Here is an 18,682-nt window from a genome sequence, read left to right on the forward strand (position 1 = left end):
GATAACTCGTAAGGAACCATTCTTTTTGGGTCTCGTGAAAATATTGGAGATGAATTCTCCATTCTCATGTTCGCAAAGTTCAATCACATTTTTAGCTAAGAGGCGAGAAATCTCTTCCTCTATTTGACTGTTAAGCTCTGAACTGCGAGATAAATTATACAACTCTTTCCCTCTTACAGTAGGGAATTCATTAGGATCAAATTCGAGTTTGTATCCTTTGACAGCATTCAAAATGTATGGATCTGAAGTCAGGCTTCTCCATTTGTCATAGAAATTTTTCAGTCGTCCACCCACCATTGAACAAGCAAGATTTATGAGAGGGCATGTACTCACCTCTGCAGAGGATGAGGAGACTGTTGGTTTAACATGCTCAGTTACTTGCGGGCCCCCGCAAACCCCCGGTATTGAGGGCTCTGTCGGCCGCTGCCCTTGTTGGGTCTGGTCATCGGGGTGGCAGTGTGTGGCTTCCACGAACGCTGGCCTAAAAAAGGCCGCTGTACCGACCCAGCCTGTACGGTTGGCGTGGTCCACCCCGCTGATCTCATTCTACGGTAATTAGCTTCCGTCTGTCGGCGGTAAGGGTGATAATGAGACTGTGACTGCGAATATGGACGCTGACGGGAGTTACCTGTTGAGAAAGGTTTTGAGCCTTTCACAACACCGGCTGCTGCTCTTTGTTCTTCCTGGATGTCTTTGACTTTCTTTCCTAAGTCATCACCAAACAGCTGTTTGGTCACAGGGTTCTGAGGCTTGCACAAGTGTGCAAATTTTGCATTCAAGCCAGGTTTAATGAGGTCCTTCCTCAAGGCGTTCAGCTCAAAATTAGAGCTACACAGGAGTCCGAGAGCGTCCTGCTGTTTTTCTGACAGCTCCGAAGCAGAAAGGGTCTGCGCAAAAGCAGTGATGCCTTTTACAAGAGCGCTCTGAATACGCTGTAGCTTCAGGTCCCTAGCCCGGGTAGTAGGGTTGAGATTCTCCCAAATTGTCAAGTTGACTTTGGGCACGTCAAGTAGTGGACAGTTTTCTGGGCTAGTGTACTTCTTACCAGTCTCCTCTAGGGCAGCCTGTTCAAGAGTGTGGCTGACAAGGTAGGATACCGACCCAGCAATATCCTCATCTAAGGGTTTCCCCACGCTGAGAGGCACTGCGAATTTTGCTGCAATAGCTGGGATGGCTACATTCTTGCCAGAGGCAGGAGTAGCATTACTATCTTCAGTGCTTGTTTCAGCACTGAAATCAGAAGTCTGTGAGTCAGACGCTGGTGTAAGTTTACAGCCAAAAGGCCCATCATCTTGATCGCAGTCATACTCATAGTCAGATAAAAGGAGATTATCATCCTCATCTCCGAGACTTCTCGTGTCATGACTACTACGAGTCTGTGGATGAGAAAGTGGCAAATGATCCACCAATTTTCCCAGCATCTCTTCCAGTTTATTCAGACGATGTTCAAAATTTGAGCCACCAACACTAGTGCTTGGTCCCGACTTCGAGGTCGTGGTCTGTGGAGGCTCTGCACGAATGCAGGCCTGACTGTCCTTCTTTGAAATAGGATCTGCACGAATGCAGTCCTGGACAGCCCGAGAATCTTTGGCTAATATCTCAGAGTCAATCATGATCGAGGGCTTCTTAATCAAAAGGTCTGAGACCTCAGAGGTAGCAGCCGACTTGGCGAACTTCCGTGCAATCACGGGAGGAGGAGAAGTAATCTTCGCCGGTGCTTTGCCTTTGGCTTTCCCCGTGCCTTTACCACCGCGGCTAGCCGAGCTCGCCGCTGCCGTCTTACCCTTTCCCCCCGGATCGCTGCCGGGGGAGGGACCCGCTCGCGGTCCGCTGGCGATGCTGGTGGAACCCGCATCGCGAACCAGCTTCTCGTGCGGGAAATTCGGCTTCGTGGAAGAACCCGAAATCGCTTCCATCACTCTCCAAAAATACTACCAAACGATCGGGGAGGTAAAATAACCTATGAAACCCCGAAAACTAGAACGCGAAAGATCGCAAAGTGAAAGAAAATCGGCGAAATTTAGAGCTCAAAATGGCGACTTGACCGCTAAGAAATACACGCTACGAATGAATTGACTGCGCATGCGTACGAGTGGGATCTCATATTAACGAACAACGGAGATTACGAAAAATAATAACAAATTCAGTAAATATGGCGGCCATTTTGGACGCCATCTTGGATTTGGAGGCTTTCGCAACAAATTTTTTGAGGTAGACCAGTGGAATGTTGTTTGTTACAATAAAAACTTGAAAATAAGCATGGTCTACTTAGTTTGTAGAGAGAGTGCAACTCACTCGTTAAGTAAGCGACTTTTTGGGGTTTGGCCCTCCGGTTAAAAGGTTCGCGCATTAAGCAAGCGTTCGTGCACTCAGTACGAGACGCCTATTGAATAAAACAACCATGCATCAGTTTTTCATTCTGTGCGCGTGCATCATTGTAGGGAATTGTAATGTAGGGAAAGGGGTGGAAGGGTGGGGGTTAGGCGTGAACACCGCAGTACTGGCACTGCCCATGCCGATAGAGGGCCATAATACACGAATCGCCTCTTAGAATCGGTCTATAGAAGTATAGTGGCCCTCCAACAACTTGTTTATTTCATACAGTGTCCTATTCTTGCAGAATATGTTCAATTTGAAATGCACCACAATCCATATTCATGTTACAGATGAGGCTCAGAGGGTTCACTCTAACCACCACGGTCTACAAGCTTCACACTTTGAAGATGCTGCTATAAACAGTAAGGTACATTCAAACCTGAGGCAGCTAATAAGGGATAATTTGACAACCTCAGTGATACAGAATGGTAGAAATCAATTTATTTTCTTGGGACAGTTTTCCATTCCCTAGGGGAACCTGGCGACCTGTGTATTAAATCTAGGGGGATTTCAGAATTTGGCATGGAACAGGTTGAAGGGATAAATCTTCCTTTTTCCCCACTCTGACTTCTGCAAAGAATGAAATCAGGACAGCCCCCATTACCCCCCCCCCTACTACAAACTTGGATGGAGAGGAAAATACTTTTGACAAAGAGTGTGTAAGTGCTAATATTAGTGCACTTCCTAAACAAACAATTAATACCTCCATACCACGATGGCCTTTCTCCAATGGGTCTGTATGCTTATTTTCTATTTGGTGCCTCATCCCTTCTCCCACTAATAAAGAGTCCTCTTTCTCTTTCCTTCTATCTTTATGAATAGAAAGTACTTGTAAACACAATATTTAATAAAATTGAATGTGGTATATAGGACCATGTGCAGGTTTAGTGTGTCATGTACTTACTGGGTCATTTTGGTTTGATTGGATCTTGTAACGCAGCAAGACAGAGGGCCACTTGTAGATATCCACAGTCAAGAAGAATGCACAGACAATCCAATACTGAATAATCAGGAAACTTTCAGCAGCTGCAAAGATAAGTATGCAATGCAGGCATATTGATCATGTGCAGAAGGCCATAACAATAATTATCAGGCTATGTAATGTAAACCCACATGTAAATATATGGGACACAAATGCCTATTCAAAGAGTAATTTTCCCTTTGGATTACAATCATGTTCAAATTATAAAACAAATTTCAAGCACTTATTTTTGCTTTTTTTGAAAGTAGTCAAACCTATGGGCAATTTCAAAACATTAAATACATAGGTACTGTTCATCCAGTAACAAATTCAGCTGATGGCTCACAAAGATCAATAGAAAGAACCATATCATGGTACTCTCATATTAACTACATCAAGTAAATTGTAGTCTTTGTACTGTCTCTGCCTTTGAAAGGAAATTCATCCCCACAAAGCGAGAGGCAATGGAAAGTGGCTTTAATCCACTGAAATATTGAGTGCTATTATTAGCAATGCTAGACATGTGCCAATAGGTGGAATATAGTGTGCATGCGGTAAATATGGAATTTAGCCTAAACCCACTCGGCTTTGCCTTGTGGGTTAAGCATTCCATAGAACTTTTACCTTATGCACACAATTCCGACTGATGCACTCATACCTGTAATGTGCATCACTTGTATACTGATGCATGGCTTTGCGTCTACAACAAACCTAAATGAAATGCATCCTGAAAATCTGCCTAGTGCCAGTAATTGACAGCAATACAATTAAAACAATGGATTTCTGGAAAAACCTTGTCCATCCTTCTGTAAAACAGACCATGATGATCTTTTTTTTCTTTTTGCACATCAGTAGGAAAAGTGTTCATGACATACTTCAGGAATCGACTCTAAACCCACGAGGCCCAGCCCCGAGGGTTGAACAATTCCATAGTCATATATGCGAAGGGGTAATTGGGTTTTCCTGGTATTGCATTGCAATTTGCTTTGCATTTTTTACATCACTGCTACATAAACTTTTTTGTAGCTGTTTTATTCCACAGAAGTGTACAGGATACCATTCAAAATATTGTTCATCAGCTCAAATTGCTAATCAAATATGAGTCAGAAAATTATTGCCCGTATACCTTTTGCACACTATTCCCATAGATAACGCACCGAGACCTGTGCATATAGAATTTAATGACTATGGCAGAAAATAACTTCTGTTTCATACTGGTACCCTTCTCTTTGTATAAAATGCCAACCGTCTCAACTTGTCATCACTATCATCTACAAATTGTGCGTGTACAAGTCCCAAAGGCAAGTCCAAGTTAAAGAGCCAAATCCAACTCAAAGAGAAAAAAAAATTCATAGAGGAAAAGGAAAAATGAAAGCCACATACACGTATCAATCAATTATCAAGAAACATGTCCAGTCAAAAAGCAGAGCATCAACCCTATGAATGTTTCCATGTTGATATCCATAGCATACATGATGGTGACTTTGAAACAGTTGTCTGGAACTAGTGACCATAATATTTGTTCCTCTCCACTCCACTTTATTTGTAAGCTGACAAAGGATTTGAATGGAATGCTAATTGCAAAAGAATTGCAAGTAAACATGAATGACTGAACACATTATTTTCAGAATTAAAGTCAACAGCAACTTTTGGCAGCACATCACCAAATGCTCTTGACTTCATTTATTGGTTCTTGTTATTGTTGCTGTTTAGAAATTTGGATTAAAGGATTGTCTTCCTTGAAAGATGCAAGTAAACGAACATACTGTTTTGGCAAAGTTTCATGCTAGCATACTGTATATACAGACCTTTGCAATAGTGGAGACATGTAAAAGATATGATGATCATGTTCATGAGAAATCATTCTAAAACAAATGCATGGGGGCATTTCAAAGGTAAAAGTGTACATTTCAGGGATGTCACGTTATTTTCTATTTCCAATGTGCATTACCCCCCAAGAGAATATGATCTTGGAGAATACTTTAATGAGATATCTTTGCCTCTGCAGAATACTTCAAACAAGCAATGCATAGAATTCATGCCAAAATAAAAATTTTGGGGTGAACGTATGTTATGCTGGTCTGACATATACGTACTATTCAAGATATAAAGGACAAATAATAAATGATCAGGTGCTATAGAAATTTTGTTGTTTTGCAAAGTGAATGGCTTTATATTGTACAGAAAAAGATAATAACAGCCCCTAAATTTTATTGAACACGATGTTTTATACTATTTCTAGACTTAGTGAATGTACTGTATGTGGTCGGACATAACTGTTCCATTATTGCAATTACTTAAACTCATAGATCATAGCTCAAATCTATGGAAAGTTATTGAGAATACACCACAATACTGTGAGTACAGTGCTTATCAGGGAAAGTTTGCAGCCGTTTAGAACTTTTATCTTGTTGGACTTCATCAATATTCAAACTTGACTGGCATTATTCAGGTTATGTACCTGTAGTGTCAGTTACTGGTGGTCACAGCTCAAAGCTGTGGAAAGTTAGAGAGAGTGACCACCAAATTGTTGACGATGCAGGCCGAAAAAGTGAAACCTACATTGTATGGTCCGCTTCCACTACGTGGGCGAGACAACCAGAAACATGACATTGCTAAGTTACAGAAACAGAACTATGATTCCATTCAGTGTGTTGACATATTAACTTGTGAAAAGCTCATACATACCTAGTGAAATGTTGAGGTGATCACCTTCAAAGAAATCATAAATCTTTCCCCATTGCCTCATCCAGAAGTCACCAGACACACCCCAGAAGAGCTGCAAGTAGTATGTGACGGTGTTACGAAAAGCTCCCACCACGATGATAAAGCCTCCCACAATGAGGGCAAGTTTGGTGAAGACTTCACAGTAATGGGTCACCCAGCCTCCCTGCTGACAAACACACAATGCATTCACAAGGTTAACATCTTCCTGAAACTTTCCTACAAGCTATAATGGTATGATTAACATGGGGGGGGGGGGGGGGGGGTTCATAACAGAATACTGTTTGGAATAAAGGCTGTGAAATTTACAAGCATCAAACCCAAGAAGTATGGGCAAATTGGACTACCAATATCCAAAACAAGGATTGTTGATATAAACGGTTTTGATGATCCAACATGGCATCATGTGGCCATCCTGCCTGCAGGGTGTCATAGTTTCTCTTGAGAGCAAGTCAGAGTGACTGGAATTGAAGGCTTTTCAGGAGTTATATCATGGTTTAGTGTCTCCAATGAACTTTATTGGCCCATTTCATAGGAGAATCAACAAATGTCTTGTGTGGATTTAAAGGGGCAGGGTCTGAAATTCATCCAGAGGAATGCTAAGTCATGTTTGTACTTTACACTTAGAAGTATGGATTCTTAAATATCACAAGTCACCCTTTGCTCCTGCTCATTTTCTCCATTTTTCTCTGCAGATCTTTCTTCCAGGGAAGCTTTGTTGGTTGGCAGCCTGCAGCACTCTTCCGCAACAGCTAACTTTGTGTCCATGCTTGTCATCTCCAATCTTCATGGTGAAATATGAATGAACAGACAGAGCAGAAACAAATGTCACAACTAGTTAAAGAAATTTTACTCTTTACCAGGTTACGCAAGGATCCCACGGGGGTTTTACACTCATCTGAAGTTTAAGAGAAATGCAAGTTTGATGCCCATGCTCAATGGAGCTCTTTCATGGTATCAGTAACAAAACTATCACAACCTCTCAAGCAGCCTTCACTGAAATCTCCAATAAATAATATGGACTTCAAAAAATTATCACAAATTCCTTACCCAGTGGCAAAGTCAAATTATTGTTGCTTGAAGTACATTTTGGTGAGTTTTCATAATTTACAGACTTTTTGAAACCATAGACGTTTCGATATCCCACAATATATCATCAGTGAGGCCTTAATTGTGTTGTACATTGGGTGAAATTCGTCACTAAGAAAAAAAAAAGAGTGGAAACCAAGAGAATCAATGTTATGCTCATCAATAAAAAGCTAGGTATTTGAGGTATTCTGATTCTTTCACTTGGATGGTTCGATATCCACTGCAGAGTAGGCCTACATGTATAACACTTTGCAGGTAAAATAACCTGAAAATGACTACCCCCCCCCCCAAAAAAAAAAGAAAAAAAAAGAAGTGTCCTGATGTGGAGAAAATGTTTTCTTCCATCAGTGCTTTATATCTTCAGGGCATTTACTTAATGGCCTGTGTCTGGGTAAGAATGTATGACACAAACAATACAAATTATAGTTTGTATCGAACAGCAAGGTTAGGGTTAGAGTTAGGGCTGTTGTGTCCCCTTGCTGCATACATATATGCAGATCTTTCTTTTTCTTGAAAATTTTTCTTAAAAAGAAAGCTCTTAAAAACATGATAACGATGGGAAAGAAGGATGGCCTGATTCAATGAGCTTCATGTGTTACCCACCTGGGTACATCAAAAAGTCATAACTACGCCTGCTTGCTAATCAGTGAATATGTTCCTCGAATCATGACCCCTGTTACACATGAAAGGCAGCCAGAGGCCGCTTTAGGTGCAGTCAGACTGGCAAAAGATCGCGAAGTTAAAGACGGCAATCTTTAAGATCTCGAAGTCTTGCCAGTGTGACTGCAAACTTCCCGTGAAACTTCTCGATCTGTTTGCAGGCGGTGTCTCCGAAGCATGAGGCCATTGCCATGTACAGATGTGCATTGTTATGTCACAATCACTAGCCGTTGGACGGCGCACTCTTTCTTGCGTGCGTACCAATGGCCCAAACTTCGCGATCTTAAACTTCTCGATCTTTTGTCAGTCTGACCGCGCCTTTTATGGATGTATAAACATGAGCATTGGGGCCAGCTTGAGCAACGACAGTCCTCATGGACCCTGTTTAAACATGGATCGGCCTCAGACCACGCATCCAACTTTACAGCTTAGGAGGAGAGCCTCAGAGGCCATATTTCCATAAAATCTCTCACTCTCCCACTCTAGCTATATGAGTCTCCCACTAAAGATGTATGTATTTCCTTTCGCTTTCCTCTCAGCCAACTGCATAGTTTGTCATTGTGTTAAAATATAAGGCTAAGATAACACCAGATAACATCTATAACCCCAGCTGCAAGAGACATTCCACTCTGCACTTGTAATGAGCACTATGCCTAGATCATAGATGTAATATTGTGGATGCATTCGCATAATTCTTCAATGCTTGGGGTTGGAGTTCTAGCAGTGTTAAATGTCAAAAAGAGAGAGAAAAAAAAACAAGCCTGCATGAAGACTATGTGAATCACAAATGTCACATGTTTGGGTATGATTTGTGTATCGGGGGGTGAGACATCCACTTGTGGTTCAAAGACAGCATTTAAACACTTGTGACTTTCTGTCGGTCGCTGATCATTAATAGAGTAGTTCCTGATAGGAGTGCTCATCCAATGCATTACTCACACTTTCATACTGCTTGCTAAAAATCTTATACTTGATAAAAAAAATATTAAAAGGACCTAAAGCCATAATACAGTATACTCCTGTTATAACGAACATGGTTAATGAAATTCTGCTTACAATGAAACACAAATTCAGGCCGCAACATTATCAGCTCTATGTTTTTCTATTTTTCATTCATTTGGTATAATGAAACTTCGATATAGCGAAAAAAAACTGCCGGTCCCGAGAACTTTGTCATAATTGGAGTCCACAGTATACGTGGATTGAATGAAAGCAGTGACATTGGTAGAAGACATTAGTGAAAGTTTTAGGAAAATATCCCAAAAAGATGTGGATTGAGTGAAAGCAGCAACCTCAGTAGAACACATCAATGAAGTTTGAGCAAAATCAGGCGATCGATGCAAAGTTATGAATTTTTAAAGTTTTGGTGTTGGAACCGCTGGATGAGGAGACTACTAGAGGTTATGATGTCATGTGTGGACAACAATATAAAAAATATAAAGGGAATTCTACAAAAAAATATTTTCCATGAAAATTGCAAATTCCATCAACTTGTTACTGACATTTGCTAAGGGTAGCAATATTCCCCCTGCTTTCTGAAAGTGGTTAGTCAAGTGCTCTTTCATTATGTGAGAAAAGTTAATTTTTGTGGAATTCCCTTTTATATTTTCTTTCATTGTTGTCCACACATGACGTCATCACCTCAAGTAGTCTCCTCATCCAGCGGTTCCAACACCAAAACTTAAAAAATGCATAACTTTGCATCAATTGTCCGATTTTCCTCAGTCTTTCACTGATGTGTTTTACTAAATGTTGCACTGCTTTCACTCAATCCACATTTCTCTCTGGGGTTTTAAAAGTTTTTGAAAATGTTGGTTCCGTCATCGCTGGATAAGGAGACTACTACACTTGTGTTTTAGGGCAATATAGAGAACAGAAACAAACTTCAACATGTTTTCACTTTTCTAGCTTCATGAAAAAGCATTGACTTTAACACCAACACTTTGTGTAGCTTCTTCAGTACTTCTTCTCCCAGGCCCCCCCTCCAGATCTTGGCCGTCGACCGCGCGTTCGCGACAAAAATTGGCACACACATTGCCTATGATGTAATCTAAATTACTATGAAGAAAATATTGTGAAAAATTATCATTTATGCTAAATTATGCTAATTTACGCGCAATTATGCATGAAATGAGACAATTTGGTATTTAAATCATTAAATGAAGCTCAAAACAGGCACATTTTTTTTGTAAATATTCTTTTCAGTGTCCTTAGCAAATGTAAGAGAAAACAATTTTGCAATCAGAAAAAATTTCTGAAGTATTTCATTGTTTTTTGAATTTCTTACGTATTTCTTTGTTTTTTCGACTTTATGTTTTTCATTGTTTTTTCGATGAAATTTGTCTGCGACATTGTTCCGAACAAGAAAACATGTTATTAAATGATTTTAATCAATAAAACCCCCAAATAATCATGCTTTTATGAAATTTCCCTGTAAACACAGTTTGCATTGAAATTGTACATGAATTCACGTTTTTGAGCAATTTTTGGTCTGACATGCACGTACATATACTATGCGCAACTTCAGAACTGCGCGCCCAGGCATCGCAAGTTTGGTGACAAAAGATGCGGGAGACTCGAAAGAAAAAAGTTATGAAATGTCGCAGCGATAGCTTTTCGCGTGAGCGATACATCGCGCGAAACGTCGAGGGGCCTAGTCAGGGTTAAAGTTTGCTGATCCCTGTCTGTGACCTTTGACCTTGTGGTGACCATCCACTCCCCAAGGGACATCTACCATCCAAGTTTGGTCACAACGGACCTATGGATCAAAAGTTATGACCCATAATAGAAATGCGATATAAAAACTTAACATTGGGCTCTAAAAGTTCGTTGATCCATGCTTGTGACCATTGACCTTGTGGTGATCATCGCATGTGTATACCGTACTGTCCTGTGGTACTTTCCTGTGGTAATGTCCTGTGGTACTGCCCTGTGGTACATCCCAGAGTACCACACGAGCCTGTGACACAGTACCACACAGTTCCTGTGTTAACATATATTTGTGTGGTACATTGTGCGGTACCAACCAGTACCACAGGGAGTACCACATGAGCCTGTAAAACAGTACCACACAGTTCCTGTGGTAACATTTATTTATGTGGTACATTGTGTGGTACTGACAAGTACTACAGGGAGTACCCTACAAGCCTGTGGTACAGTACCACACAGTTCCTGTGGTAACATTACAAGTGTGTGGTACATTGTGTGGTACCGACAAGTACCACAGGGAGTACCACAGGACTTTTTTGTTAGGGTCCACTCCCCAAGGGACATACATATACATTGTACCATCCAAGTTTAGTCACAAATGGAGTTATGGATCAAAGGTCATGACCCATAATAGAAACGCCCCATAAAAACTTAACATTGGGCTCTAAAAGTTTGTTGACCCCTGCTTGTGACACTTGACCTTATGGTGATCATCCACTCCCCAAGGGACATCTACCATCCAAGTTTAGTCACAAACGGACCTATGGTCATGGATCAAAAGTTATGACCCATAATAGAAACGCGCCATAAAAACTCAACATTGGGCTCTAAAAGTTTGTTGACCCATGCCTGTAACCTTTGACCTTGTGGTGATCATCCACTCCCCAAGGGACATCTACCATGCAAGTTAGGTCACAAATGGAGTTGTGGATCAAAAGTTATGACCCATACTACGCGCCATAAAAACTTAACATTGGGCCCTAAAGTTCATTGACCCCTGCCTGTGAGCTTTGACCTTGAGGTGACCTTCATATATGGCATAATGTGAAACTTTGTATGACCCCTCTTCCCTCGAGGTAGCACAGGCGATCCCTTAGTCTCCCCTCACCTCTGGTGGGCTCGACAAAAAGGGTAACCACTTGCTCTTTTAGGTCCATGTAACAGAGCTCTTGAGACAGAAAACCAATGGCTGTATCACCGGAAATGACTGCTGGTGTATATTTTAGCAGTTCCCTCTATTTCCTACTTTTTTTCTTGGTCACAATTCATTTAGAGTTTCTACAGTTTGTCCATGCATTTCTTCATCTAAATTATGTTTTGTTTCATTGTAAACAACTGACATGCATTTAAATCTCATTATATGCAAAAGTCACACTGTAATTTACTTTGATTATAAACATGCAGATATTGTATACTTTCGTCAAAAGAGGGCTTGAGAGCGACTTAACTTACTGAGTTCCATGCTGCCTTACACACTCTAATGATTAGAACTGTTAGGATGTCTACTTTCATGGCAAGTTGGAATCTACTTAGATTCTACCATCTAGGATGTCACAGGAGGTCTAGACCCTGATTCTTGATGCAGTAAAGTAGACCTAATCCCTTGTTGCAGCTCTTACACGAAGCTATAGAAGTTCTACTGAACTCAGGCTGTGTGTCATGAGGTGGTACGTAGGATACATTTATGTGTACAGTCTCACTATCATAATTAAATGAATTAGCATTCAAGTACAAGTAAAATCAGCATGGATCCTACTACATTGTGTCAGATCCAACAGGAGGCTGCATTGTTCTGAGAATGGGTGGACGACAGCTCCTTGAATTGGAATAATAATGGCAGTGGCAGATCCAGGAATTCCGTAAAGGGGGGAGGGGGAATGGACAAAAAAATAAGTATTTCTGGTGACACTTCCCATTTCAGTCAGCTGACAAGCAAAAAAAAAAAGAAGAAGAAAAAAAAAGACTCCCTTTAGACCCCTTCTTGCAACCTCCCCCCCCCCCCCACTTCTCAGCCCATCCATTGTGACTCACGTGACATACAAAATTTTAACTTGTTATGGCAGAGTTATTATTATTATTATTTATTCGGCAATTCAATATACAATATACAATACAAGCTGACATAAAATACAAACAGAAAATCGTAAATACATGATATAAAAATTGTGGTGGTTCCAGGTGCATACTGCTGGTTGCCAGGGGAGGAAAAGGCAAACTTAATCACCGAGGCTCGAGACCTTCCTCCCCGACCAGTGCATGCACCCAGAATCAGCTATATCAATGTAAAATATATGGAAGAGATAGGACATGTATTCACTAAGATACAGAATGAAACATTTATAACCTTTGACCCTAATTTACATACCCAAAATGGTGTCTGATCAAAAAGTTTTTATTTTATGAAATAATGTATGTGACATGAACTAAGCATGTGCAAAATTTGAGGGTGAAGCTGTTTTTCTTGAGTTACTGCAGAGAAAGTTGCAGAAAGAAAGAAACATCTCAATACATTGCAGATAAGCTTTAAATTCAACCAAGTTTTTTAACGTAATCCCGACATCGTATGAAAAAACGAAGGGTACATTCACGATAGCCCAAAATCTCAGCTACAACATATTAAAATCTGAGAGAAATTCATTGAAGCATAAGTGAGCTAGTGCTCGAAAAAGATAATCATGTCAATTTTCATTTGCAGAAAAACTGCACTCCCATAGAGATAACACGTCTACTTCCTCAATCAAGGTATTGACCCTTCACATTGGTTAGAATAGAAATCTTTGATATGAAGACCTTCTTGTTAGAGATACTTAACTTTTTTTGTTGTTGTTGTGACTCACGTGACGCCATACTATTGAGGAATCCTGATGTTGCTGTACTTGACTAGATTTTCGCAAGAAAGTACTTGTCCTATGTACACAAAATTTTCCGCATTCAATTTTGAGACATGAGGCAATAATAAGTCAAAATTTCATTATCCCGCTGACTTTTCATTTTAACTCAATTGGCATATAAAAAAGTGACTCGTGTGACACATGAGCGTGACTTACGTGACAAGTGTCATTCATGACTAAAAGTTGAGCCAATTATACTGATTCTATTAAATAAAATGAGCTAAATGTTCAACCTAACATGTTATCTGCATGTATGGTTAGTTTCATCACATGTATCTTCAAAACAAAGGAATCATCTAAGTAATTCCAATCTCTTGGATCACGGGTGCTCATAGAACATTTAATTAATACATTAAACATGGCAACAGAAATACACTTTTACCTCATTTTTCCCCATTCAAATGAAAGAATTCTGGGAAATCATTCTTTTTCAATTGATTTTCTTTTTCTTATGTATTTACTGTAATTGCATCAATAAATCTTCTATTCAAAATGAATCAAATTCAAACTTTCCTTACGTTAACTTGCATATTAATTTGCTTGGATTTGTATTGAACCATTTAAACTCTTTTCGAAACTTGAAAGTTACAATGATCTGTAATCTTTTTCTTTCTTATCTACCATTCTTGACTCTGTTTGCTTGCCCTTGCCTTGGTGGCGGTACAAAATTCAACAGTTGAGAACTCTACCAGCAGGGGGCGTGGGCAGGATTTCTCTGATTCAGATTCCTGTTCAGGGTTCCTCTTTCCAAGCCGCTGCAATCGCCTAACTTCGTAGTCCATCTCGAGATACTCTAAGACTTGGCAGACTTCGGCTGTATCGTGGTATGTGTGCTCCTTCGGATCCTCAGAACTAAATTCTAACAAACCTTGTATAATGATGTTATGTTTTCTCTTTTCCCTTTCCCTGTCCTCAGCCATCTTTTCTTGGACGATAGACTCGACGGTAGATTCAAGCACATCACTATAAGTTTCAAGCACATCGCTATGAGTTTTCACGTCCTTAGACTTTATGGTGTCTTTCAAGTCCTTCATGTCGGATTCAAGTTTTTTACACAAGTATTCCACCTTACACCATTTATCACTTATAAGTAGCCTCCAATTTGTCTAACCTCTCTAGTGTCCCTCCGAGGAATTTCCTGCAACGTTCTTCTACGATTTGGTCAGTTTTCACGGCTTCCAATGCCTTGGCCTCACAAGATGTACAATACCAGTGTGCAGATGATACACTGTTGTACAGACTGAATTCATCTGGTGTCAGAGAGCAACAGCTCATGCAGAACCAGTTCTGGCATCTCTCGCATTCAATACTGTCATCTGTACCAAAGAGTATTCTGCTGCATACACCACAAGTTGTAACTTGTATCCATGGTATGCTCATCCAAAGAGCTCTCTGTAGTGGTTTTAACTACAAGTGTACTGGAGTGGACTTCTCCTTACTACTGGAGTGGACTTCTCCTTACCTTATATATGTGACCGTGCACCTCAAAACGAACATAAAGTCGCACACACTGATTTTGTGTGAGGACTGAAAATAAGTGAAATGGGTCAACCTAGCCGAACTTGACTTTTTCATATATTCTGAAAGAGAGAGTCTTCTTTTACATCATGCTAAAATTTGGTATCACAAAACGGGCAGGAAAGTGTGTTTTCTTTTAGCAGTTTATCTCGAACATTTTTGGTAGAATAGTGTGATTAGGTGTGTCTTTAGAATCCCTTTTTCATTTCTGAAAATCTTGTCCACACTCTTCACTTTCAACTCTAATAACTTTTGAAAGGATAGTGCTACTGCTTTGAAAGTTGGCATTGATTATGGGCAGAATGTGTTAATGAGGCATGCTCAATTTCAGTTTAATCTGATAATCCCTTCATTGTTGTTATTCTGGTGGTTTACTTCCTGTTTTTTGTCCCATTCATCACACAGCCAGCACAGTTTGGTAAAGATTACGCGCTTGAATAGACACTGTACTTCAGAGCCTCTTTTCTCAGTTCACACTTTTCCTGAGTTTGTGCTTTCTTTCCAATATTTAGGTAGGTTAGGAGAGTCCATTTGATTTGAGTTATACATCATTTTAGTCTGCTCTTTCAGAATATGGTTTTAACTAAAAATTCATGTCTGGCGACTTTTTGTTTGTTTTGAGGTGCAGGGTCACAAATGACTATGAGAGTTTACAAACTTATATTTTCTTTATATCGTTGTAGGAGCCTACAATTGCAACACATTACACATGTGACATCACAAGCTGTAGTGCAGGGACTATGCAGAAACTTCAAAAATTAAGAACTTTTCTGGATTCTGGTTCTGGATGTGTACGATGCAGGGCCCTACTGGGCATAACGCATCGGACGAGAGAGGGCGCAGGGGTATTTAGGAGGTTCTATCGATGGCCTTTTTGAATGAGGCAATTGATCGTGAGTTGATAGTGGTGTCACTCAGGTGGTTCACTCGATGACAGTAGATGGGAAGAATGAATTTCTGAATTGTTCTGTTTGTGCTTTTATAGTCTTATTTGATTAAAGCACTTACTGTTATTTGTCACTTGTCTATCTAAAATATTTACAGTATCACAGTTTGTGAATTGCTTAACACGGATACGTCGTCTAGGTTTTGTAGGTTGAGCAAATGTTTGAATTGGGAGAGCTAGCACCAGCCTCCTGACCACTTTGAAGAAGAGGGTGAGTTTGAGTTTCCTTCTTCTTTCCTTCAAGCTTGGTAGATGCAATTCGGTCAGCTTGTTTGTGATGAAGCCATCATCTCTGGACACGTAATCCCCTGTTATGAATCGGACAGCTCTTCTTTGAACACTTTCAAGTCTGTTTATGTCCTTTTGTAGATATGGGTCCCAGGCAGTGGCACCGTACTCAAGAAGTGATCTAACGAGTGAAGTATAGGCAGTTCGTTTAACGTTGACAGGACATAAGTAGAGGTCTCTCCGAAGGAGGGATAGAACCCAGTTCGCCTTTTGTGTGGTCTTTGCAACATGCTTCTCCCACTTCAAGTCATCAGAGATAGTGACTCCTACAAAGTAGGCAACGGATGTCGGATGTCATGGACGTGCTGCAGGATATGGTTTTCGAGCTGATTCGAGCTGCTTTTGAACAGATTGTCCAATTTTCCTCAAACTCTCTGTGTTCTAAATTTCTAAAATCCTACTATAAAAACTAAGATAGGGCCTAGGCCCTACTGCATTTGATTCACTAAATCCAGATACACATGTGATTTATGATTAATGAAGCTACGAAGGTGTGTCCTTTAACCATTAGAGTTTATGAGAGTCATAATATCAGTCCGGGAAACCCGCTCATGAGGACTGTCCCTCCTCATGAGGACCTCCCCCCCCCCCCCCCGCCTCATGAGGCCCCCCGGGGAACGCCTCATGAGGCCCCCCATTCACTTCTTATTCATCTCACATCTGACGTATAAATTGTCGCAACTTTGCACGGTGATTTTTTGTTACACACACATGTCCACTATCCATGATGAAAAGAAGAAAAAATCCTGTCTGGTTTTTTTTTCAAAAATCGAGTTTTAATCAACCGATGCAGAGCGCCCATCAAAACACGGGCGCCAGCGCGTTCGCACAATGCAAGACTGCCGCACCTAGCGGCTTGATCCGACTAAATATTTTCGATGCTTTTTTCTGCGGCTCTCACCTCTCCGCGCACGAATCAGCCCCGTGAAGCTGAAGTCTGACATCTTTTTACACAAATTCGTAACGAGAAAAATTAAATCAGTACTAACCTGATCTTGTCCATATATTCCAAATTACTATTCCACACTGATAGAGTAGGTGGGTAGATGACATTCTCCAGTTTGTTAGCAAAATAATCACTTTGTAGGTATGACGAGTTCACTTTCTTCGTCAATTCCGCCCACGATTCCGCCGCCCGCTTACCGTTTGGGCGCTTTTTCTGGAATCATCCCGCGACGCGACGTACGTCGCATCACATCACGCATCCAGCACACATACCAGACTATGTGCCTACTTTATCAGTGTGGAATAGTAATTTGGAATATATGGACAAGATCAGGTTAGTACTGATTTAATTTTTCTCGTTACGAATTTGTGTAAAAAGACGTCAGACTTCAGCTTCACGAGGCTGATTCGTGCGCGGAGAGGTGAGAGCCGCAGAAAAAAGCATCGAAAATATTTAGTCGGATCAGGCCGCTAGGTGCGGCAGTCTTGCATTGTGCGAATGCGCTGGCGCCTGTGTTTTGATGGGCGCTCTGCATCGGTTGATTAAAACTCGATTTTTGAAAAAAAAAACAGACAGGATTTTTTCTTCTTTTCATCATGGATAGTGGACATGTGTGTGTAACAAAAAATCACCATGCAAAGTTGCGACAATTTATACGTCAGATGTGAGATGAATAAGAAGTGAATGGGGGCCTCATGAGGCGTTCCCCGGGGGGCCTCATGAGGCGGGGGGGGGGGGGAGGTCCTCATGAGGAGGGACAGTCCTCATGAGGAGGGACAGTCCTCATGAGCGGGTTTCCCGGACTGATATGATAAGAGCGAGACTAGAAATCAATGACTATGAGAGTTTACAAACAATTGTAATACGCCAGGAAAAATATGAATAATACTCAATCACCAATGCAATGCCAAATGACAATGTCAACGGCAATGCGAATGGCAATAAATTACAGTAGATTGCCTTCTAGTAACAGTTTACTATTTAGGCCAACGCCCGGTTAGATCTAGTACATGTGCAATACAGGAGTAGCTAGTACTCCCGTACGTCCTCATCCACTCATGAATGTATCCAGTGGGCAGTGCAGTGGCAGTGTCGGCAGTGACATTTCCCTACTGGCAACATTATTTCGGCTCATAAAATCACCTTCTATGGCTTTACCAACCAAGCATACCTCAGTTCCTTCTTGTTGAAGTCAGGTGCGGTGAACTTGTTGAGTATGACTAGCGTGTTAGCAGCGTAGACCAAGGAGAGGCGTTTTGTTTTGCTTCTGAATATCACCTTGATCTCCTGAGACAGTGATCGCCGGTTTATAAAACACTGTAGAACTACTGCTGCGTACTTGAAGCGCGGCGGCCGGAGGTATACCGGTACATGTATGTTGCACTTGCAGAGTCTACGCACAGTCCCTATTGTATCTTCGGCATACGTTATGCATACTGCTAAACACGCACCCGCAGCGCAGTTACCGGGTGCATGTGCGTAGATTGGATGTAAACATTGAGGTCACATGATAACGACGTGACCACAACAGGCACCACGGGCCCTAGCTGTTTTATCAAAAGATAAAATCGATT

The 18,682-nt window shown here is 41.0% G+C and overlaps 1 protein-coding gene across 1 annotated transcript in view; it reads right to left on the bottom strand.

Moving 5' to 3' along the window:
- Nucleotides 1-18,328, bottom strand: part of LOC139745350 (fatty acid hydroxylase domain-containing protein 2-like) — a 35,467-nt gene extending 17,139 nt beyond the window's left edge. The window contains exons 1-4 of the mRNA XM_071655745.1: nucleotides 18,280-18,328; nucleotides 6,719-6,845; nucleotides 6,026-6,227; nucleotides 3,281-3,402 (exon numbers count right to left, since the gene is read on the bottom strand). Of these exons, the coding sequence (XP_071511846.1) occupies nucleotides 3,281-3,402; nucleotides 6,026-6,227; nucleotides 6,719-6,838 (444 nt within the window). The 5' untranslated portion in view covers nucleotides 6,839-6,845; nucleotides 18,280-18,328. The remainder of the gene's footprint in view (nucleotides 1-3,280; nucleotides 3,403-6,025; nucleotides 6,228-6,718; nucleotides 6,846-18,279) is intronic.
- Between the last annotated feature and the right edge of the window lie 354 nt (nucleotides 18,329-18,682).

This window comes from Diadema antillarum, unplaced genomic scaffold, assembly GCF_040938485.1.
Source record: "Diadema antillarum isolate AM-2024a unplaced genomic scaffold, OU_Dant_1.0 seq00001256_RagTag, whole genome shotgun sequence".
NCBI classification, from domain to species: domain Eukaryota; kingdom Metazoa; phylum Echinodermata; class Echinoidea; order Diadematoida; family Diadematidae; genus Diadema; species Diadema antillarum.